Source organism: Stegostoma tigrinum, chromosome 5 (genome assembly GCF_030684315.1).
Source record: "Stegostoma tigrinum isolate sSteTig4 chromosome 5, sSteTig4.hap1, whole genome shotgun sequence".
NCBI classification, from domain to species: domain Eukaryota; kingdom Metazoa; phylum Chordata; class Chondrichthyes; order Orectolobiformes; family Stegostomatidae; genus Stegostoma; species Stegostoma tigrinum.
Genome location: NC_081358.1, coordinates 98,126,457 through 98,151,913, shown reverse-complemented (window position 1 = coordinate 98,151,913; position 25,457 = coordinate 98,126,457). Strand labels below are relative to the sequence as shown.

The 25,457-nt window shown below is 40.4% G+C and overlaps 1 protein-coding gene across 2 annotated transcripts in view; it reads left to right on the top strand.

The window, feature by feature from the left end:
- Positions 1-954: 954 nt before the first annotated feature.
- Positions 955-25,457, top strand: part of LOC125451808 (ALS2 C-terminal-like protein) — a 92,986-nt gene continuing 68,483 nt past the window's right edge. For both annotated transcript variants that reach the window (XM_048529408.2, XM_048529407.2), the window contains exons 1-3: positions 955-1,066; positions 23,809-24,012; positions 25,110-25,215. In XM_048529408.2, coding sequence (XP_048385365.1) covers positions 23,872-24,012; positions 25,110-25,215 — 247 coding nt within the window. In that variant the 5' untranslated portion in view covers positions 955-1,066; positions 23,809-23,871. The remainder of the gene's footprint in view (positions 1,067-23,808; positions 24,013-25,109; positions 25,216-25,457) is intronic.

Sequence of the window (25,457 nt, the reverse complement as noted above, 5' to 3'; positions counted from 1 at the left end):
GTTTTAGGGAGGGGAACCTGCTGTTCTTGCCTGGTCTAGCCTACATGTGACTCCAGACCCACAGCAGTATGAATGACTGAACTATCGCCTGTGGTAGTATTGTCCAGTGATGCCCATATCTCATCAAGGATCATAGATTATCAAATAAGCATTTTCTGGACTCTTTGTACTCACACCAGCTTAGAATAATATATTACTACTACAGCCTGCAGCAACAGAATTAGACTTCAACCAGTGTCATGGGAGATTTGATTTGGACACCTGCTGAATAGGACACGGTCAAAATTCAAGTCAATGGCTGAATCATTAAAGGATCCACTTGGACAGAGTAGAGGAATTCGACCAGTCTTTATTCTGTCATGGGATGTGGACATCACCAGCAAGATTGTCATTTGTTGCCCATTCCTCAGTCCCTTAAACCAAATGGCTCACTTGGCCATTGCGCAGGCCAATGAAGAGTCCATCACTTTGCAGTAAGCCTGGAGTTTAACTCTGACAGAATCAGTCTTCAAGGGGTCAGGATCTGGTGGGTGGTGTCTCCAGCAGTGGCCTGAGCATTTCTGTAGACTGGGTGCACAGCCTGTATTTAGATGTATAGAATTTATATGTGGAGTTTGCTATAACTTGTGTGTAAATTCTTTAGGTGTGGTGGTCACAGAAACCACAAACTGCCAGATTAATACAGACAGTATGCTTCTTTGTTTTTTGTCTATGTTGGTCCACACGCTGTGGCACCATGTATATTGTGCACATGTACAAATCAGTGGGGTACAACAGTAATAATGTTATGTAAACCTGCTGGGGATCTTTATTCAACTCATAAACAGAGATTATAGGGAGGGCTCCAGATTCTGGGAAGGTGTAGCTGCCATCGCTATGGTTACTAGGAATTCATGCAAAGTGACATGGGAGAGGAGGAGCCTGATTACTGAACTGTACTTCCTTACTGATATAGTTTACACCACACATGATTAATCCTGGTTTCACAACCTCAGTTTGCTCTCTGACAGAGCTCTGAATGAGCCTTGTTTAAATAAGGCCAACTGAGACAACATACCAATATCAGGTAAGACAGATGCTTTCTTATAACAATGCTGCTGTACCAACAATAATTCTGTAAATACTTTTTGAAAAGGAGAGACCTGAATTATTCTAAGAGGATTTGATCTCATCAGGCTGTATTGGGGAAAGAGCCCCCTAGAAAACTAATATAGTTTCAGCTTAACACCTCTTTTGCTCTAGTTCACAGTTTGCCAATTGCTTAGATAGTCTGACCTTGGCAAGTATTTCAATGCTGCTGAATCAGCCCTCTTCTATTTTTTTTAAAAAAGAATTCTGTTGTCTCCGTCTCACTTGTGCTGTGACGATTAAAACTTGTTGCATCGTAACTTTGTGCACAATCCTGAGATTGGCAAACCAGTTTTGCTGACTACAGTGGGAAGCAAACATTTAGAGGGAAATTACTATCCATTTGGATCAACTTCCGATCCCACACTTACAACTCGGGTGCTTCATACATGGAACTTTCACAGAAATAAGGGTGTGTGTTCAGTAATTATATATGACCTTTTTTGTACGAAACATGCAAAGCTGCATTGTGGACGTTATTCAGCACTGCAGTGAGATGTTGGAATGTATCCAGCAGTAGCAAAAGAGCCTGGAACAATCCCAAGAAATGGTAAAAATGTGCAGTGCACAGTTCTGGAAAATGTGGGCACTCATTACATCCAGCTTCTGTTATTAACTAGTTCAATCTGGCAGGGAAGAGTGTTTCCATTGAATAAAGAAACCAGTCCTACCCACTTTCCCAATCTAATTCATTGCAGATTAATGTTTCCAAAGCATATACAGTTTTGTTTTAAACAAAATGAATGAAAATCACGCAGCACAAGCCACTATGATAGCGAAAGCTCAGTAAAGCATTTCAGCCAGTAGAATATGGGTTTAAGAATATACAGGGTTAATTGCAATATTTAGATTGCCATCTCAATTCTGAGGTAGTGCTGCAGTGTCGGCGGTGACATCTTTCTAATGAGACATTAACCGGAGGGTACTGTCTGTAGCATGGGTTGAGGCAAAAGATGCCATGGAAGTATTTTAGAAGGGAGCAAGGGATTTATCCCTGGTGTGGTGGCCACTACTTATCCTTCTATCAGTATCACTCAATATAACTTGGAAACTTACATTGCTGTTTTTGGGTCTTTTCAGCGTACAGTTTCACTGTTTGTTTTCGAAACCTCAGCCTGCTACCTTTGGCACTTTCATATTTCTTTCTTTCCAAAATTAACCACAGCATCTAAACTGCCAAATATTGTACATCAAATTATTTCACAAATGTTTTTAAAATCTATTTCCACTTCAAAAGACATTTGGAATATGCAGGAAGATGACAACATCCAAAATGATGCATACAATTGTTTATGTATTTAGGGAATACGAAGGCAATGCTATTCTGCATATCTCAGATTACAAAGACTTTTATCAATTCTGTTTCCTCTTTAATGACACAAGACTGAAAATAGTAAAAAAAAATGTAGGCCTTAAAATCAAGAACTGGGTGTTGATCGTTTGGATGCAATGACTTCATTATTAAGTACACCAGGAAATCGTTGCTCCCTGTGTTCTAGATGTTGACTCTTTTTTCTGTTCTGGTGTGAATCCACTTGCTAAGCATTTGCAAAATTCTCTATTTGCATTTGGGACGCCTCTGTAGATGAACGACATTTTTTGTTACAGTCAGTTGTAACCTTCTCCATCCCCACAACCGCTCTGGGGATTGTGTCGGTCCTTCAACTTTAGTCTCTCGAACAAGAGATTACCAGTCCTGTTCCATGCTGACTGAGCCTTCAGCAGTCTGAACTGTATACTCTGAAACTCCGTCCCACACTTTAAATGTTGTTTGAGCGCAAGTTTCTCAACTTCTATTTAATAACCTTTTGACTTTATAGGTGCAAATTACAGAATGAGTTAAATTGGATTGATTAACTGAGTAAACTGTGCTTCATGAATGCAAATCAGTTTCCTTGTGTAATATTTCCCCAGATTGCTGATGGTTTGGCTATGAGTACATCATTTTCCATTTTCTACTTCCTCTGCATTACATCAGTTCGGTGATCTTTTACAAAATTTTAACAGATTCCTCCTTTTTCTCATAAACAGTCTGCAGACATTAAACCATTACCTTCCTTTTTTTGTTAGTTGCTTTATTTCCGCTGTTTGTTTTGATTTTCAAGGTATCACAATGCATGGAAAGAAGGTCATTAAGCTCTTGCATGTTTGTGGCCTCCATCTGCCACCTCTTTCTCCACAGCCCTGCAAGTATTTTCTTTTCAATTAACTGCAATTTCCTTTTTGGGAAGTATTTCTGCATTTTCACCATCTCTCTACAGGCAGTACAATCCAGGTCACAACTCTGCACAATGAGGGTGTAAGAAAACATCCCACTTCCCCTTGATTCTTTTGTCAACTATAATATATTTCGGTCCTATGGCCACTGATCTTGCTGTCAATAAGAAGTGTTTCTCCCTTTTTTCTCCATTACAATCACTCATAATTTTGACCTTTTTCAGCAATTTAATGAATGACTTAAAGAAAATAGGATTGAACTGAATTTTTCAACAATCTAAACAATTGTGATGAGCTCCTGTCTCCTGAAGCGCAAAATTCTGATACATTTCCTCATGAAATAGGGCCCTTCATTACAGAAATGCCAGAGCTAATAATCGGAATAATGTCAATTTAACAATAGTGATTACTGTTTCAAAAGTGCTTAATTAGTAAATGTGGGGATGTGAATATGGCGATTTCCTTCTTGTCATGATATGAAAATGAAATACAAAATCAGAAACATCAGCATCTTAAAGAGAAATTTTTTTCATTGATTGGTGTTTTTGGCATGATTTCTCTCAAATGCTTCTTATTTCAGATCCTAGTGGGCACAGTGATGCTCTGTTGTAAATGGTGCGTATAACATTAATACCATTAAAAAAGGCAAAGTAGCATTAAAAACAATGAAGATCATGGTGTTTATGAGTTTTGTGGAGGCAGAGGTATAATTTTAAAGTCCTGATGAGAGTTCTTGTTAAAGAATTTTCCATGTGAGATGTCTATTGTCAACAATAAGTATATGGCAAAGAACTTTGAGAAGCAAAGTATTGTAAATCCCTCCCTAAATTGTGTTTTAACCTTCAACTCTTCAAGAGCAATGTCTGATGTTTGGAACCCCTTTATATTTGGCTCTTTTGACTGATTTTGTCAATTTGGGGATGATTTATTGGGCTTACTGCGCATGAATTTCATACTGAAATCCTGCAGACATCAGATAAAGCATCTTTTACTGATAGCTTGAATTTGTTTTTACTGTAATCAGATACCCAGTTTAACTTTAAAATGAATTGGAAACCGTATGTTAGAGCGCAATAAACGTTTGACAGATTGGTTCACTAATCACCTGGCAAGGGCATCATTTTGAATAATGCTGAATAGTATAGAAACTACAAACACATCTGATATAATAGCAAAATATCATTGATGGTGGAAATTGAGAAGTTCTTGGAAGTATTCAGGAGGTCTTAGTGAATCTCTGGATTGTGAATTCAAGGTTCAACTGTGGCCTTTCCTGACAACTGGGACAAGTAAGAAACGTAATGTAGAATCACAATATTTTTCAGTACAGAAGAAGGCTATTTGACCCGTCATGCCTCCACCAGCTCGTGAAAGAGCTACACAAGTCATCCCATTCTCCCGCTCTACCTCTGTAATCCTTAAATTCATTGCTTTCAAATATATATCCAGCTCTTTATTTAGATCTCCGGACAGAACCCATTTCTACAACTCTCCTAGGCAATGCATTCCGAATCCTGACAACTTGGTAAAGAAGTTCCCCTTCATCTCACTCCTAGCTCTTTTGCTGACCATACTGAAATTGTGACCCTTAGTTACTGACATACCAACTAGTGGAAACAGAATATCCTTCCTTGACCTGTAAAATTGTTGACAATTTTGAATACTTCAATGAAGTCACCTTCTGTGCTCCAAGGAGAATCAGCCCAATTTCCCTAATCCTTCCTTGTATCTAAAATCCCTCATTCCTGGTATGTTTTGAGCAAGTGCAAAATGGGGATGGGAAAGGGTGGGAAAAACACAAAAGGGATGTCTGTGGTAGGTTGCAAGCAGGAGAAATTAAATAGGGGGGAAATAATTATCCAGGGCTTATGATCTCTACTTCTTAAAAGGACAAGGACAGCAGAAATGTGCTTCCATCACAGCTTGCAATTTCCCTCTAAACCACAGACAATCCTGACTTGGAATTACTGTATATCCTTTATATCAAAATTCTGGAACTTCCTCCCTTGCAACATTGCAAGTGTACTAAACAGAATGAGGCTAGTCAGGAAAGGACCTGACAATCACCTCCTCAAGGATACTCCAATAGGCAGCAAATGCAGGCTGAGCCAGGAATTTCTACATTCCACAGAATGACTTTAAAAAAAAACTTATTCCAGGGCCAGTGCTGCATCCAACTTTGTTTTCTTTATACAAGTCATTATATTTCAAATCTTAAATTTTGCTGACAAATCTGAAGTGACAGATTTGAAAAACATCCAGGAGTATTGTCGTAGAATTTCGAATGAAATGTTCCATGGGAATTGGAAAAAGCTGCTTATAACTCAGTGGACAAATGCTGAAGGGTATCACTAGGAGGAAGAAAAAACCATCCAACAACTCAACTACAGAAAGGGCATTTGCTAAGATGATGCAAGGGATGGTCTATTGCAATTATGAGGAGATAATTGATAATCCAGAATCATAGACACCAGATTATTTGTAAGAAATTAGATGAGAGTTGAGAAAGGTGTTTTAATATTGGTTGGGTTGTTAGTTTAGAATTGTCATGAAGAGGTTAGTTTCCCACAGGTTATAGGGTAAGGAATGCCTTGCTACAGTCATTGAAGCAAAACAAATTAATTTATAAGGGGAGAGAGATAATGGGAACTGCAGATGCTGGAGAATCCAAGATAACAAAGTGTGGAGCTGGATGAACACAGCAGGCCAAGCAGCATCTTAGGAGCACAAAAGCTGACGTTTCTGGCCTAGACCCTTGCCATTTATAAGGGGAATCTATTATGAATATTAAGTAAAAAAGTATAGGAATATGAAATGTGTTTTGGATAGTTAATTTTACTTTGCCTAATGATGCCCTTTTTCTTCATCCTGACATGAGCAGTGGAGTCTAAAACTGGAGGATATAGGTTTAAGATGGGAGGGGAAAGATTTAAAAGGAACCTAAGAGGCAACTTTTTCACGCAGAGGGTGATGAATTTATGGAATGAGCCATCAGATGAGGTGGTAGAGACTGGTACAATTAAAACACTTAAAAGGTATTCGGGTGGGTATATAAACAGGAAGGTTTTCAGGGAAATGGGCCAAATGCTGGTAAATGGGACTAGATTTATTTAGGATATCTGGTCAGCATGGAGGAGTTGGACCGAAGGGCCTGTTTCCATGCTGTATATCTCTATGACAGTATGACTCTATGTTCTGCTATGTTTAACAATGATCATATAAATGCAAGTTGTTGTATAGCTAATATTTATCTTTCAATAAGTGTCAGCAATGCATTGTTTGTGGGATCTTGCTGTATGAAAATTGGCTTCCTACATGACAATTATGACCACAATTAAACAAATTAGTGACAGAGTATCTTAAGTCATTATCAGATCATGTCAATCAAATTGCTCAAACATGAAGTAGTAATGGTTGGGAATTTCAACTACCCTAATTTTAAGTATGGGAAAAAATAATGTAAAAAGTATACAGGGCATGGAATTCTAGAAATGTATTCTGGAAAACTGGTGACATTTATAGAATTTCTTAATTTGATCATACATATGTGCAACGCAGGAGGAAGATGATCGGGACATGAGGGAATGTCTTTATGTTGGTTTTTACACTGGTGAAGCAAGTCCACTATGGGGGGATTTCTCTGTTTTTCTCACTTGCTTCCAATATATGCAGTAGCTGATTGCAGTTGATTATAGCCTTTAAGATTCCATCTGAGGAAATAGACATTTGCATTAAGAAAGGACTCCATTCTGAGTTAACAAGGTATAGAGCTGGATGAACACAATGGGCCAAGCAGTGTCAGAGGAGCAGGAAAGCTGACGTTTCGGGCCTAGACCCTTCTTCAGAAATGACTCCATTCTGAGTGTTTAATTTCACTGGGACCACGTCACTGTGACTGCTGTCAATGATTCGTGCTAATTTGTGGAATATTCTAGGCAGGCTGTCTTGACTCCTTTTTTTATGAGGCATTTGCTAGTGCCCTAATTGTTCAACCCACTATAGCCTCTGGAAATGGGTCCTGCATAATGACAAAATTCCATTGAAGATGTGGCTTGTGTTGCCTATCTGGAATTAGATGAACAGAACAAACAATGCCATTGTACTTTCTATTTCATGTGCTTTGCTTTCTTGCCCTAGGGAATTATGCACCTATCCCTTCTAATGAAACAGAGTTTCTCACATAATGATCAGTCCTGTGATAATGGGAACTGCAGATGCTGGAGAATTCCAAGATAATAAAATGAGAGGCTGGATGAACACAGCAGGCCAAGCAGCATCTCAGGAGCTTGTGCTCCTGAGATGCTGCTTGGCCTGCTGTGTTCATCCAGCCTCTCATTTTATGATCAGTCCTGTGCTTTGTTCAACATGGCAAAGGAACAAGGAGAGCCATTGGAGAGAGATGAATGGAGTGAACACTGGTTATCTTTAGGTGTATTCAAGGAGAATGAAGAGTAGCAGTGGGCCATGCTGAGGCTTCTCTGATATGTCAACACATGGACATCCATGGCAGAGATGTAATCTTGAAAAAAAGCCCTTTTGCATGGTGCTTCCAATCAACATTGTCTTGCCCAAACCCATAGGTACACAATGTACAACCTGTCACATCCCAGGAGAGGAGGGGTTAATTGGCTCCTGTTCTCTTTACAGCCTCTTCTGTTGGTTGCAGCAATGATTTATTTATCTATTCAGCACACAGTTATGCCTCACTCCAATTAAAATGCACTTAACTTTCCTTATTCTGTCACCAGTCCTTTCCTTATTACATTCCATTTGTTCTGTTCTTTCAGCTGTAAATTAAGTAGAACAACAGTATTATAATGAATAAGTTAAGTGTCCAGCTATTCTATCCTACTTTACTCATGTTGTCCATGTTCCTGATAGCACCTGAAAATATTGGCAAACTCCAAATACCCGATACTTGTCCCCACTGGAGTGAGGTTGGAAACTTAGAGGCCCAAGGAATTTAAACCTCCTATACCTTGGTCTGTACAGTCTGAACAGTCTTCTGTTCACCTCAGCCTCTGCCAAGCTTTACTGCAGTTCACACTGAGGACGATGGTGCCAAATATTTGCCTAACATGGGCAAGGGTGAGAAAATTGAGAAGGTACAATAAGAATGAAAAAGTAGCATTCTCGATGTTGAGGAAAATAAGTTTCATTTTCCCCTTAAAATTTCAAAGGTGAATCTTCCTTGTAAGCAATAAAGGCCCCATTATTATCTAATCTGGCTTCATTTATATACAGGTTACTCTTCTCCAACGATCTGGTGAGAAACTAGATGGTGAAATTCCTGACCTGAAAGCCACTGTGCTGACTGGCAGCTGCAGCTTGCTGTGAATTCTTTGGGCCTTCATTCTAGCCAATATTTCCCAACACCTCAGGGCGCCCTCCATCCATGCACCCCAGCAATTGCAACGCACTAGCCTGACTACATCCTCATGGCACTCAGAACACAGCTCAGCATTTTCAGCACAGAACACTATGAGAAGGTAACAAATCATATTGCAATGCTGTTGGCAGGCTGCTCTGCGTGCAGGGATAGGCACCTATCTCATACATCATAAGAGAATGAGATTTGGGCTTCATTCGCTTTCTAAGTGCTCACATATTTTGTGCTTTACTTGAATACTGACAGCATCTCTGCCTTTTTGCATGGACAAAAGGACAGGCAGCTTATTATATTTGCCATCACTTATCACTCAAGGGGTTTGACATGTTGGTGTATAGCACTGATATGTCAGTGTCACACCTACAGCATATGCCAGTATCTGGTGTGGTACATATACTCCATAGGCCTCAATCAAATGGTCAGACTGCAAGTCTGAGGGAGGTAGTCAACTTGCCTGGACAAAGGACTATGATCACTCAGAAGTGCTGTCATAGTCAGCCCAGGGAATTGGCCATTATTAGTTCTGCAAATTAAATACAATTAGTGTGACGATGCTGTTATTTTGACTATTTTTTGAAGTGAGGTTGTGAGGCAGAGGATCGGAGCTGTATCTAAGGAAGTAAACAATTTGTGAGGCCTGGGATTTTTTTTAAAGTTAGAACAAGAGAAGCAGCCTGGGTGTGGCCAGCTGTCACTGGCCAGGCTTTCTAGATTTTTTTAGGTTTAGTTTTAAGCAGAAGCCTCGGGGATTTCAAAAGAGTTGAAAGCTTCAGTGAATGTCTCCTTGCTGCTACTTTCTCTGAATTTTCTCATGATGTTTTCTTCTTCCTGGATTGGAGAACTGCATGTGAGAATCTGTGTCTGAGTTTGCCTTTTTGCCAAGGGGTGTGTTTAAGGGATAATACTATATTGGGACAGTTACTTTGTGCTTGGCATTGTCTCTGTTGTTTGGTGAAGTTTTTCAATAATTAAGATATTTAAATTCCTCTTTGTTTTGCTTGCATTTTAACTATTGTATTCAAATAAATTGTGATTTGCTTAACATTGTGTAGTTTAACCAGTCGCATTGCATCTGGAACTCAACACTTCATATTACCTTTAAAATAAGGAAAGGTCTTAGGGTCTAGGCTACATTTTAAAATATTTTCAGGGGGTCTGGTCTGGTCCATTACGCCAGTCCGTGGATTATCCATAAATCAGTTGGGGAATGGCACAGAAATCCATTCAGGCTGGTCTAAATCAGGAACAGAGCTAAGATGTCCAGAGTGACTGAATATGAAGCACAGAGACCAGGAAAGTTTGGGGTTTGGTATCGAACAGCGCCATTGAAAAAAGATACTGGATACCAGAGTGAGAGTGGTAGACCTTTTATCGAAGATGAGTACAGCAACACAATTAGCGAGTATGAGGTAGCAGCGAGAAGATGTTAGCACATACCTTTGCAGAGTGTAGAAGGTCATTAACCTTCTGGAGGCATTGCTGTGTGTTGCTCTGGACTGTGGATACTACACTGACTTGGATGGCTACTTCAGACTAGGCTAGCGTTGTTTGGTGCTGTGTTGTCTTCTAGTGGTCCTGGGGGAAAAGGACAGTCACTCACTCCTACACCTTATTCACTAGGAGCTTCAAATTTAAACAATGAGATAAGAATCTCACCTCTGAGCAGCAAGAAACTTGTTTGCATGTATTAATACCTCATTAATTCTTAAATCAACCAGAGAATTCTGGAGAAACTCAGCAGGTGGAAAGAGAAGAACAGAGTTAACATTGAGTCTGGTATGACACTTCAGAACTGAAAGTCTAGAGATCTTTCTGCCTTTGACCCTGTACAGCTTGTGTCTCTGGCTACTTCTGTACCACCAACATTTTCTTGAGAAGAGAAGAATTGCACACATAGTTGCATACCTGCATATACCAGAAAAGCGCCAACAGTTGGAGCCAAAAATATCAGGATTGAAATTTTTTGTCATGGTTGTCAAGCCCAACATATTTGTATATGACTCATCAAAAATCAGGTATGCAACTGCAAGATGAGACCTAAGCTAAGAAAATTGAAAGACCATGCTAAAATTGCAAGATACCTGTTTTTTGGTGACTTTGCCTTATTCTGGATTGCTGCTTGCTCTGTTTTGGATTCCTGGAGGTCTTTTGTGCCACTTTATGATAGTTGCCATGTTTGATGGATAACTACCTCCCTCAGGTATGTGGGTAGTTTTTTATTGCCTGCTGTTCTTCAGTGGCATCAAGAAAGTTATGGAGAAGGCAGTAAGGCTAAGCTATGAGGAATGAAGGAGATACACCGGGCCTTGTAACTGGAGAGGATGCTCCTTAGTGGATTCTGAATTCTGGGCATGTTTCTATTTCCCGTTCCAGCATGAACCTGCCAAATCACCACCCTTGCATCTATTTGACACCCCAGATCAGAAAAATTCCCTTTCTCCCTCAACTAACAAAAAAAGTAGATTGCTATGCAGGCAAAAAGAACAGCAGAATCCCACAAAGTGAGAAATGACTGGAGACTCTACTTCTAAGGTAACTGATTGGTTTAAGGGTTTTGCAATGCCCTGAAAATATGAAGGAATGATATATTAAAAATTCTTCATGGCAGAACACATACATAACAGTCTTCATTTGCAGCTCTGTCCATTTTCTGTCCTGATGGTGTTGTTTCTGTTTTGGAATTTTGTTGTCATCCATCGCCATCCTGTTAACCTTAAATGGGCACATATCCATGATGTGCATTAGGATCTAATTGTAAAGATGTAATACTTTGTCTCTTTACATTTTTTGACATACAGGGGAAGAACTTTTAACCTGTAGAGAACATGACACACTGCAAAAGATTCCAGCCTATGTAGTATTTTGAACTGTTTGACCAGTCAACGCCTCCATTTGTTGAAATTATGTTGTGCAGAACCAATCATAGATAAGTAGAGCATGAAGTATCATTTGCTTTGTGTATATTGGGTGGATATGCATGGACTCAGAGCAATGAAAACAATTTATATCATATATAATATCAGGCAGTTTACCACCCTTACACAAGTCCATCGAATGTCTCTGCAACTAGCTGTTGAATGTGGCTCTGCGGTCATATAGAATAGCAGATGTACAGATATAAACTTGAACCATCATTGAGCGCAGTAAGCATTTTAATATTGTAGTCACATCAGTGGCATATGACTGCACCAGTCTCTCCAGACTATATATTTGAATGTCAGGATTTGCCTTGAGATTATACAACACTCCCAGCTATTCGCTATGCATCTGAAAATCTGGCAAGTCATTAATTTTGCCGCAGTATGCATTGTCAGATTTGCTAGGTTCTGCTTTCAGAGCTTTAACATTTCTCTCAGACTCTGGTTTGAGATTAGGTGTTGATAATGAATGAGTTTGAACTCAGTGAATACCTCTTCTCGTTTAATTTAGGACAAAGACATAAGTCAGTTGAACACATGAATTACAGCAATGAAAAGAGAAGTGGGAATTTGGACCTTAAGTCTTTTTAGAGCCAGGTTTCTTTGGCACAGCATCCAAATATGAGACCTTTACAACTTGGAAGGAGAAGGTAGTAGATACATGGGAACACCTACAAATTCCCATCCAGACCTCTCGTCATTTTGACTTGGAAATATATTGCCATTCCCACACTTTCAGTGATTCAAAGTCTTGGAGCTCTATTCTTAACAGTACTGTGCATCTACACTATAACTTCAGCAGAGGTTCAAGAAGACGGCTCGCCATTACCACTTTAAGGTCAATTAACAATAGACAAATCTGGTGTAACCAGCCACATTTACATCCTGTGAAAGAATTTAAATTTTCTTATTTGGAAAAACATTTTAAAATGGATAGAAACAGCCTCAGATGTGCCTTGGGAAACTTGCTTCTGCTCCTGGTGTTAAATGAAGTAACTGAGTTTCCGCATCGGTATTATCACAGTGATGGGGTGAGGGTGTTTGCAAATAAGCTTGCGTAAGCCACACAACTTGAGTTTGCAAACTTATGCAAACTCATTTGACATGAAGCTAGTGACAACTCATGTATGTAGAGTAAAGTCTAAGCTTTGGCTTGCTTCATGTACAATGTGAAAGATTTTCCATGTTTTGCTGTTATATCATTAGTTAGTTTTTGGGTTAAATTTGCTTACTTCCTCCTTTTCCTGTGTTCATCAAGTTGACACATGCCTCTATTGGGAAAGACATTCTTACTTGGCAGCAAATGTGAGCATTAAACACATCACAAAGACAGTTTATAACATGATTTGGAATGTGATGTGCTAACTTGGTTCTTGCACTTGCTGTGCCACTCCAATACTATCAATGTTTAATTTCTGATGAGACATGATTTACATTAATGTCCTCAAAGGGGTTAATGTGCCTTCTATGGGAGCTGAGTGGAACGGGAAGTTGGTTGACTGTTGCAGCTGTTATGTCCTGTGCTGTATTGAGGAAGTAGGATATGAAGTAAAGCAAGTGGAAGAATCCTGTTGAAAGATATTCGTAAAGTACAGGGCCACAAAACAGAGAGTCCACTTTGGGTGATCACTGACACAGCAGTTCTGTTAACTTTCACTTTAGTGATGATAAATTACCCCAGGATAACTAATAAAGGATTTCTTGAGTAATAAGGTTCTGCTTCTGCCTCTGTCTACCTTGGTAGCATCATGATTTAGAACAATAGAACAATACAGCGTAGAACAGGCCCTTCGGCCCTTGATGTTGCGCTGGCCTGTGAACTAATCTAAGCCCCTCCCCCTACACTATCCCATCATCATCCATATGCTTATCCAAGGACTGTTTAAATGCCCCTAATATGGCCGCATTAACTACATTGGCAGGCAGGGCGTTCCATGCCCTTACCACTCCCTGAGTAAAGAACCTGCCTCTGACATCTGTCTTAAATCTATCACCCCTCAATTTGTAGCTATGCTCCCTTGTACAAGCTGAAGCCATCATCCTCGGAAAAAGACTCTCACTGTCCACCGTATCTAATCTTCTGATCATCTTGTATGTCTCTATTAAATCCCCTCTTAGCCTTCTTCTCTCCAATCAGAACAGACCCAAGTCCCTCAGCCTTTCTTCATAGGGCCTGCGCTCCAGACCAGGCAACATCCTGGTAAATCTCCTCTGGACCTTTTCCAATGCTACCATATCCTTCCTGTAATGAGGCGACCAGAACTGCGTGCAATATTCCAAATGAGGCCGCACTAGTGTTTTGTACAGTTGCAGCATGACATCATGGCTCCGGAACTCAATCCCTCTACCAATAAAACCTAATGCGCCATAAGCCTTCTTAACAGCACTATCAACCTGGGTGGCAACTTTCAGGGATCTATGAACATGGACACCAAGATCCGTCTGCCCATCCACACTACCAAGAATCTTTCTATTGACCCGGTATTTTGCCTTCCTATTATTCTTCCCAAAGTGAATCACCTCACATTTATCCATATTAAACTCCATTTGCCACCTTTCAGCCCAATTCTGCAGTTTACCCAAGCCTCCCTGCAATCTGCAACATTCTTCCACACTGTCCACCACTCCACTGACTTTAGCGTCATCTGCAAACTTACTAATCCATCCACCTATGCCTGCGTCAAAGTCATTTATAAAAATGACAAACAGCAGTGGTCTCAAAAACAGATCCTTGAGGCACAACACTAGTGACCTGACTCTAGGCCGAATATTTTCCATCAACCACCACTCATTGCCTTCTTACAGAAAGCCAGTTTCTAATCCAAACTGCTAAATCTCCCTCAATCCTGTGCCTCTGTATTTTCTCAAATAGCCTACCATGTGGAACCTCATCAAAGGCTTTACTGAAGTCCATGTACACCACGTCAACTGCCCTTCCCTAATTCACATGCTTGGTCACCTTCTCAAAAAACTCAATGAGGTTTGTGAGACACGACCTGCCCTTGACGAATCCATGCTGACTATCTCCAATCAAATTGTTGTTTGCTAGATGATTATAAATCCTGTCTCTTATAATCCTTTCCAAAACTTTTCCTATATCAGACGTAAGGCTCACGGGTCTGTAATTACCTGGGTCATTCCTACTGCCCTTCTGGAACAAGGGCACAACATTTGCAATCCTCCAGTCCTCTGGTACTAAACCTGTAGACGATGAGAACTCAAAGATCAAGGCCAAAGACTCCGCCACCTCTTCCCTAGCTTCCCAGACAATCCTCGGAAAAATCCCTTCTGGCCCAGGGGATTTATCTACCTTCACACCTTCTAGAATTGATAATACCTCCTCCTTACTAATCTTAATCCTTTCAATTCTAGTAGCCCGTAACTCAGTCATTTCCTCTACAATATTCTCCTGTTCCTCCGTGAAAACAGATGAGAAATAATCATTTAGCAATCTCCACAGGCTCCACACACAATTTCCCACTTCTGTCTTTGACTGGCCCTATTCCTACCCTAGCCATCCTCTTATTCCTCACATACCTATAGAAAGCTTTAGGTTTCTCCTTTATTCTACCTGCTAATGTCCCCTCCTTGCTCTTCTTAACTCTCTCTTTAAATCCTTCCTAGCTAATCTGTAATTCTCCATCGCCTCATCTGAACCATCTCATCTCATCGTCACATAAGCCTCCCTCTTCCGCTTAACAAGAGATACAATTTCTTTAGTAAACCACTGTTCCCTTACCTTATCGCTTCCTTCCTGCCTGACAGGGACATACCTATCAAGGACATGCTATATCTGTTCCTTAAACCAGCTCCACATTTCATTTGTCCCCATCCCCTGCATTTTGCTCACCCATTCTATACCTCCTAAGTCTTGCCTAATTGCATTATAACTGGTCTTCCCCCATCTATAACTCTTGCCCTGTGGCATGTTTTTATCCCTTTCCATTACTAAAGTAAACATAACCGAGTTATGGTCACTTTCTCCAAAGTGCTGACCATTTAAATCAGAAAATTAAGTTTCACACTGACTGGAGATGGTACTTACGCTCTGAAATAAAAGTCGACTTGTATTTAAAATTTAAAATGTACTTTGCTCAATTCCAGGACATTTGAGTTTGCACCAAAAGATTCTTTAGAAATGCAGTCACTCTAGATCGCACCAACAGTGATATAGTAATAACTACGGAATAAATTTTAGGTGCTTGTTATGGAATGAATGTCAATTGGATGAACTCTCCTATAGTTCTTTGATGAAAAGAATGGGAAGTTTTTCAGACAGCTGAGTTGTAAGGCAGGGGTCTTGATTTAATATTTCATCTCAAAGACAACACCTCCAATAGTGCAGCACTCACTTAGTACTGCAATGATGTGTTGGCCTGGATGAAGTACTTGAGTGGCATATGCATCCATGAGTCACAGACTCAGGTAGAATTACTACCGCTGAGTTTTGGTTGACATGGCCAATTGACCAAATGTATTACTTAATGAAAATACTCCCAACGTGTAAGGAAATGTAATAGTCATTTTGAGGCTCAGGTACAGCTGTGTGTATTCAGGGATCCATCAGTTTTATTGCTCTGACAGTCTCGCAGTCAGTTAAAGACTTGACTTCCCCATCCCTCATTTGGACAATTTGAGCTACGCTAATGTAGCTCCTGCTGTGTTTTCACATTTTAAAGTATTATTTGTACAAATCCCTGATCCTTATTGGCATCAATATGTGATTAGAAATATTCAGTTACTAAGTATTTCCCATTCTTGTTTTTCTCTCCTTTCCTCATTTTTGGGTTTCCTTTTAAAAAGACTGATCTTTTGACCTAATTAAAGTATCAAAAGAGGAAGTTTAAAGCAAAGTTTAAAATTGTAGACAATACACAATAGACAATAGGTGCTGGAGTAGGCCATTTGGCCCATCGAGCCAGCACCACCATTCATTATGATCACGGTTGATCATCCACAATCAGTATCCTGTTCCTGCCTTATCCCCATAACCCTTGATTCCACTATCCTTAAGAGCTCTATCCATCTCTTTCTTGAAAGTATCCAGAGACTTGGTCCCCACTGCCTTCTGGGGCAGAGCATTCCATATATCCACCACTCTCTGGGTGAAGAAATTTTTCCTCAACTCTGTTCTAAATGGCCTACCCTTTATTTTTAAACTGTGTCCTCTGGTTCTGGACTCACTCATCAGCGGAAACATGCTTCCTGCCTCCAGAGTGTCCAATTCCTTAATAATCTTATATGCCTCAATGAGATCCCCTCTAATCCTTCTAAACTCTAGTGTATACAAGCCCAGTCACTCCAATCTTTCAACATATGATGGTCCCGCCATTCCGGGAATTGACCTCGTGAACGTACGCTGCACTCCCTCAATAGCAAGAATGTCCTTCCTCAAATTTGGAGACCAAAACTGCACACAATACTCCAGGTGTGGTCTCACCGGGGTCCTGTACAGCTGCAGAAGGACCTCTTTGCTCCCAGATTCAATTCCTCTTGTTATGAAGGCCAGCATGCTATTAGCTTTCTTCACTGCCTGCTGTACCTGCATGCTTGCTTTCATTGACTGATGTACAAGAACACCTAGATCTCGTTGTACTTCCCCTTTACCTAACTTATCTTCGTAGGTTAGGAGGAATGACACTAGATTAAAAGCAAATTACTGCGGATCCTGGAAATCTGAAATAAAATGGGAAATGCTGGAGAAACTGAGTAAGTCTGGCACCATCTGTGGAGAGTTAACATTTAGTGTCTGGTTTGACTTTTCTTCAGAACTGCAAGATGTTCTCTTCTTTGAAGAAGAATAATGCTGAAAATGTTAAGTCTTAATGCTTATATCAGCTCACAGACAGTAAGACAATGAGGCCTGGTGCCCAAAATGAACAGGCTGAGTATGGGTCAAATATGGATTGAGCTGCATTAACCAAGCAAACGTAGAATTACATAGAAAGTACAGCATGGAAATAAGCCATTCTGCAATTGATGGTCCAGCCAGCCTCGTCCCACCAGCAAGATTCTCACTAATTTGTATGACAAGGGGAGATTGGTTTGATTGTATTCGCTGTAGTTTAGAAGGATGTGAGGAATCTTTCTGAAATTTATACAAATATATACAATAGGGCTAGACAGACTAGATGCAGGGAGAACATTTTTCTTTCAATGGGGAGTCTAGAAACAAAGGTCACTGTCTGTCTGAGTGATTTAGGACTGAAATGAGGAACTATTTATTCACCCATAAGGTAGTGAACATGTGTAATTTTCTATATTTCTGTATCTTTAATTGAGTTATATAAGATGCTCAAGGGGATTGACAAAGTAGATAACGGATGTTTCTTCTTTTGAGACAATAGAAAACAGGAAGCTGGAGGCGGCACGGAGGCTCAGTGGTTAGCACTGCAGCCTCACAGCACCAGGGACCCAGGTTCAATTCTACCCTTGGGCAACTGTCTGTGTGGAGTTTGCACATTCTCCCCGTGTCTGCGTGGGTTTCCTCTGGGTGCTCCGGTTTCCTCTCATAGTCCAAAGATGTGCAGGCTCGGTGGATCGGCCATGCTAAATTGCCCATACTGTTCAGGGGTGTGTGGGTTATAGGGGGATGGGTCTGGACGGGATGCTTCAAGGGGCAGTGTGGACTTGTTGGGCCAAAGGGCCCGTTTCTACACTGTAGGGAATCTAATCTAATTAAAAGAAGTTTTTGTTTTCAATCTGCTACTCCTTATCCTAAAACTGAGATGAGAAATTTCTTCTGGGATGCTGGGACATCCAGTAAATTTAAATAGGTGATAGATAATTTTTTAGTTAGTAATCAGTTGAAAAGTTACGGAGAATGGGCAGGAGTTGAGTCTGGGGCTGAACTGTCCTGGTTGTTATGTTCTTGTATGGGAATAGTGCTGGAATATGGTGTTGAAGTAGATGATCAGCTGAGGTCTAGCAGATCTCTTGCTTCAATCATCAGCAACCATCCCCACTTCAGCCCTAACGATAGAGGGAAGTTAATTGACGAAGCAGCTAAAGATGGTTGGGCGAAGGACTAAGCCAGAAAACCCAGGCTTAGGCCACACCTGCTCCAGAAGTGTGGATTGACACCGCTGAACAGGTTGATTTGAAAATGTTTAACCTGAAGATCAAGTGCAGAGATATCCAGGAGCTGAGATTACTGACCTGCAATAATCACAATCATTTGCCACTGTTCTAGATGTCTCTGTCTCCACCAACCCCCACCCCCCCACCCCCGCGCGCCCCAGCTTCCCATTTAGCCCAGTTTTGCTAGGAGGCCTTGTGACATTTGTTCAATTGTGGCCTCGCATCACCCTCATTTGGGCAAACTTGTGTGGGACTCAGCAATAATGCTGCTACTTTTTAAACTGCACTCTGAGCAGAGTGGTCCCAGAAGCCGATAAGTCCTGTTAAAGCTGCTTCACAAAAATAGAGTGTAATGAAACAGGAGAGCAAATAGGTAACTGCTGGCTACTTTTCTCCTCTCTTGTTTCTTGTGACTGGATTTTGATTTAAAGCTGTAAGTACAATATAAAATATTTCAATAATGTTTTGCTTTGTAAATTATGAATTTTCTTAATAGAGTCAAGGAGTTCTGGCTATTTGTCTGAAATGAACAAAGATAAGACTATTTTAGTCTATACTTGAATAGGAGGAAGGGTAAAACAAAGGGTCTAAAGTCTATTTAGCTCAGATTTGCACATCTTGCACTACGTTGGATCAGAGAATCCCTACAGTGTGGAAAGAGGCCATTCAGACCTTTGATCTGTACTGACGCTCTGAAGAGCATCCTACCCAGATGCCGACCGTAACTCTGTAAATCTGCATTTACCATGGCTAACTTAGTTAACCTGCACATCCCTGGACATTAGAAGGTAATTTACAATGGACAATCTATGTAACCAGCACATCTTTTGACTGTGGGAGGAAACAGGAAAACTGTACAATCTATACAGTTAGTCACCTGAGGGTGGGATCAAACCTGGGTCCCTGGCACTGTGAGGTGGCACAGCTAACCACTGAGCCACTTTGCTGCCCTTGGAAAATCCTAGTGCTCTTGCAGTTTGTGCAGGAAGTGCATCCGACTGGATCTGCTTGACCACTGAGCTTCTGAGCTTTTGAGCTTTCATGGCAGCAGATGATATGTTCAGGAGGTTGAGAGGTTCGTGGACAGCACATTTCAGGATGTGGTCACTCTGCAGTTTTGAGGAACTGCTAGGAGAGGGGGAATGGGTGTATGTCAGACAAAAGGGGAACCAGCCAGGTCATGAAAAAATTCCTCATGCATCTCTCTAACTGTCTGTCTTTTGGCCTTAGAAGAGAGGAAGAATGAATGTTTGTTACTGTGTGGAGGTGAGTCAGAGCTATGGCACCACGGCACTACATGTGGTCTAGCTGCTCTGGGAAATAGGGTGAGGTAGGAGGACAAAAAAAAACACTACATAAAAACACACTATGAGCAAAAATACTGTATTAAAGACCTCCAAATAGTCAGGGATATAGATGATCAAACATACAATCAAATTTTAGAAAAAATGCAAGATAATAATATAATAATAATTTTAGGAACAAGTGATGGAATATGACCTTCTTTCCTGGATGAATGCAGCTCCAACAACATTAAAGAATATTAACGCTTTGCATGATAAAGCAGCCCACTTGATTGGCGCCACATCCACTCCCTTAACGACACTTAGCAGCAGCAGCAGCAGATCATCTGCAAGACACACTGTAGAGATTCACTAAAGCTCTTTACGCAACACCTTCCAAACCCACGACCACTTCCATCTGGAAGGACAAAGGCAGCAGATACATCGGAACATCTCCACCTATAACTTTCCCATCAAGCCACTCACCATCCTAACTTGCTAACATATCACGACAGTAACTTCACTGTTGCTGGGTAGAAATCCTGAAATTTCTTCCCCAGTGGATTGACATGCCCATGAACTGCAGCGGCTCGAGAAAGCTGCTCACCACCGCATTTACAAGAGCAACTGGGGACGACAAAAAAGCTGGCTCAGCCAGCAATACCCACATCCCATGAATGAATTTAAGAAAAAAATGAGTCAAATGTTAACAGTTTGAGAGGGAACAAAATAATTAAATTTCATCCAGGAGAATATTTTTGGGAAGTCAGTAGAAAGCCCAACAAATGAAGGGGAAGTTCTGGACCTAATACTTGGAAGGTAGTCTCGGAAGGTGGATGGCATATCAGTAGGGTTGGGTGCAGTTTGAAGATAGTGACCATAACTTGGCCAGATTTAGGACAGTATTGCGAAAGGATAAGAATGGACAGGGAATAAAATTTCTAAATTCAGGAAAGGCAACTTTTGCTAGGGGAACATACCATTTGGCCCAAATGGGCTGGGAGTGGCTTGCAGATAAAACTGTCACCTGAAGTATTGAAGATGAGAGAGATCTTGAAATGCATATTCATAGGTGCCTGAAGGTAATAGGGAGGGTAGAGGATGAACACACTGAATACTGGAGAAACTTGGCAGTCCTGGTAGCAATTACTTTTATTCATAAAATGTGGGCATCTCTGGCTATGCCAGCATTTACTGACCATAACTGCCCAGAGAGCATTTTAGATTTAATCATTTTGCTATGTGTTTGGAGTCACATGTAGGCCAGGCCACAGGCAACGATGACAGTTTCCTTGTCTGAAGTACATTAGTGAACCACATGGGTTTTTCCAACAATTAACAACCTTTTCATGGTCGGCATTAGGTTTGTAATTTATTGAATTAAAAATCCATGGCTGAATTCAAACCCAGGTGCCTAGAAAACTAACTAGGTCTCTGGATTAAAAATCTAGTGAATACTACCAGGCCATGGTCTCCTCTTCCTGTCTGTGGAGGGAGAAACAAAACTAACATTTCAAGTCTGGTAAGATGCTTCTTCAAAGCAGAGAATTTAGGTAAGTTGGAGAGGCATATGGGATACTTGCCTTTATTAGCTAAGGCATAGAATATAAGAGCAATGTGTATTAAATGCTGGTTACGGCACAATAGGAGTACTGTATGCAGTTCTGGTCACCACATTATAAGAGGAATGTGACTACAAGAGGGGGCAAAATTGGGATGTTTTCCATTTCCTTCATGAAAATCTAACACTTGTTGCTGGATCAGCTGAATAGTTCCTGTGCCAGATTGATTAAGATTGTATATTTTAGTGCTTCTTTTTCCCCCCTCAGGTTATTTTCTATTGCACTGGGAATTCTAAATACGGATCAAGACTAGATGTTTGTTAACATTTCTTGCTTTGATACCTGTTGTATGGAAGCATTTGAGGTGTAACATGAAATTTTGAGGGAAAGATGCTCTTGATTTACAGGTCAGGAAATATGCTGCAATTGATATATAGCTGTCTTAGCTCCAACGCCTTCTATGATCTTTCTCCATCCAACCTCCTATCTCTCGTCCAGCATCTGATCACACACGCTGTCCTTTCGATATTGATCTACGCACTCCCTCCTCACTCTGCCTTGCTATTATTGACAACAGAGTTATGATCCTAATTGAAGGTAATACTGGATAAGTCAGATCCCAGAGTGGAACCTGGCTTGATAGAACACATGTTTTATTTTTCTTTTTGCTTACTGAGGGGATCAGTCGCTGCTCATTTTTAGAACAGGCTGCCAATGCATTTTTAACAAAGTAAGAGAAAAGTTTATTATACGGATGAAAATCATAATGTATTTTTTACTGGACAAGAGCAATTGGAACAACCCCATTATGACCATCAGAAAGAAGAATCATCCTTTTAACCCCAGCAGTGTCCTTAAAGATATTCAAACCTTTAATAGATTCACCTCTGCCCTAATGTTAAATTTTCTTGATCAGTTGGTGCTACTATAATCAGTCTCCTTTTGGTACTCCTTGGATGCCATTTTCTTCAGAAACACTTAAAATAACCTGCAGACTCAACTCACTCCTACTTAATATGTGTTTTCTATACTCATGCCTTCGTTAGCCTGTGGATCCTTACTAAGGTTTTTAATGTAGGTTTGTAGCTCGGGTCCTGGGTGTTGAGATTGGTTGGCTCGCCGAGCTGTTTCGTAGTTCCGCAGGTGTTTCATGACCCTGCTGGGTAACATCATCAGTGCAGCCTCTGATGAAGTGCTTTTGTGTTTTCCTGCCTGTTATTTAAACTCTGGGGTCCATTGAGCTTGATTACCTCACTCCCGGTTTTCCTTCGCAATGGAGCATATATGGGGTCTAGCTCTAAGTGTTTATTGACGTAGAGTTGTTCGCGGGGAGCGCTCTGAGTCTTGGCGTAGTTTTCCCATTTTCGTGCCAATTTGAGCATGCTTTGCCTATAGGTCGATCCCTGAGGTTTTAGAGTAGATTTGTAGCTCAGGTTGTGGATGTTGTGGTTGGTTGGCTCACCGAGCTGGCTCGTTGTTCTGCAGATGATTCATCGGAGGCTGCACTGTTACCCAGCAGGGAAATGAATCGCCTGAGGAACAATGAACCAGCTCAGCGAGCCAACCAGCCACAACTGGATCCTTACTCTTTGGTACTCTCACAGCCTTACACCTCTGGAACTTTCTTCTCACTGACTTCTAAGTACCTCAGGACTTCTCCCTGGATATGACTCACAGAAGAGCACCTCTGCTGTTATGTTTATTCTGCAAGAAACTGCTTCTGACTGCTCTCTTTCTCTCTGGTGGTTGCAAAACTGTAGTTAGCAAACGCTTTAGCATTTATCTCCCCCAGGTGCATATTGCTGAATAACAAATTCCCCAAAGTAATGTTTGGATGCAGTGTTCAAAATGACTTTCTGATCGCTAAAATAAAAGGCCAGATCTTCATGGAGCTGAAGCCTGAAACGAATGTTTCAATTTTAACAATTTTATTATTTTTGCGCGTAATTGTCACTTTTTGACCTGCTGTCAGATACCTGTTATGGAATCTAAATATTTCCAGATGGACAGGGAGTGGAATGTGAAATAAGGTGTGTGCTGTTAGCTAATTAAATCCATGTCAACACATGCCCCAGTACGCTCTTGCTGATACACTCCTCTGTTTAGGGAAACTTCATAAGTGTGTGAAAGTTTCTCAAGTAAACTTACATGATGAATGTCATTCCTTTAGATACTAGCTGGAAAATCCAGGATAATTTTAAATATTTATGTTTCTCTTTTTAATTAACTAGTAAGCACTTCTGAAAAAATCTGCAGAGGAAGATGGACGTTCTAATATTTAGTTGAGGCACAGAATGGAGCCAAATCGCCCAGTCCAGCAGACTGATCCAGATGCACTGCTACAGAGAGCCAAACTTTCTAGAAATTGGAATACACCTTTTTCAAAGTCAGCATCAAGCTCCAGAACAATCCTTAACTTGGGGCCAGAAATTAAGGTAAAGAACTTGACAAGACACATCTGAAGATGTTTTTATTGGGGTGAGAATGAGAATAAGCTATGAGGCCCTTTGAGCCCGACTAATGTTTCCTTTTGCTGATTGATGTGTTCAAATTTTGTTCTCTCTAATCTTCAGGAAAAGCATTCAAAATTTATGCAACTCGTCCTTAATTTAACTCTTGAAGCCTTGCTATATTCTTTTGGATCTGCAATTAGTTTGCCCTTTTTGAATATAGATGCTTATACGCTTAATACTTCAATACTCTAGATGATTCTTAGCATTCATTTATATAAATGAAAATAGCTTCCTCACCTTTTGTATTCATCTTGTATGATAAAGGTCAATTTTTCATTCATCCTTTTATTACATATTGTATAAATCTGTCCGCTAACTTTTAGTGATCGTTTGAGCATAGGCCTATTCTTTTGTTTCATCTAGTTTCTCAAAACTGGTTTGTGGAATTTTTTTATGCTACAAAGTCTTTCAATTTGAGAAGACCTCTTGTTCTGTGTTACCATCAAAATATCAACCCTACTTTTATTTGGTGATGGCCATCTGTTTAATCTGGCACTTCCAGTAGCTTTACTTTGTAAGGTGAGAGTGAAATAACTTGCAGACTACAAGAAAGGGAAATGACTGAGCTGGTTAAAATCAACTTAATAATAAACCAACTTCCTTTTACATTTGGTTTCAGTTGCTGGAGTTGCAAGCTAACAATTTGTGTTTGCAGGTGTTGAGTCCATTTCAACCCAATTTCCTTTTCCTTCTGTGTGGTGCCTTTTGTTTATATTTCATGAACATGTCTGCAAGACGAAACATTGTAGCAAATGTGACTTCCATCAACAATACTCAGAACTACGGTTTTAATACTATTTGGTCACTATGCCTCTGATTTTTCCAGTGTTTCTTCTAAACCTTTCTAAAATATTCGCATTCTCTCCTAGACACTCAAAACAGTGGAACAGTGAACTATATAACTTCAAGCTGGGCATTACCTAAGTCATTGTTTTATTCCCTTCAGACGAAGTGCAGTGTTCAGCATTATTGATCTGGGCTTCTTCACCAAAATCAAAATTGTTTTCTTTTCCCTGAAGGAGAAATGCCAAAGAGAAGCTGCCTATCTGTTCAAGCTGGAGCAGTCCTTCAAGAATTCACTGACTGACCTGAAAACTCACATTCTAATGCCTCTTGTCAAGGCTGGTAAGTAATTGTCAAATGCTGATTAATCTTAAAATAACTTAAGATTGAGTCAAAGAGGATTCTTATGCCTCATAAACTTCATTCTCTCAAACCTATTAGTAATCAATAATTTTTAAAGCCACAGCAGAAGAGGAATATTAACTTGAGCGTTCAGTTAATGAGATAGTTTAGAGGGGCTGATAGATGAAGTTGAAGTGATACAGTATTGCAAGTGGGGAGAAGAAAATAAATTGGTAAGATTT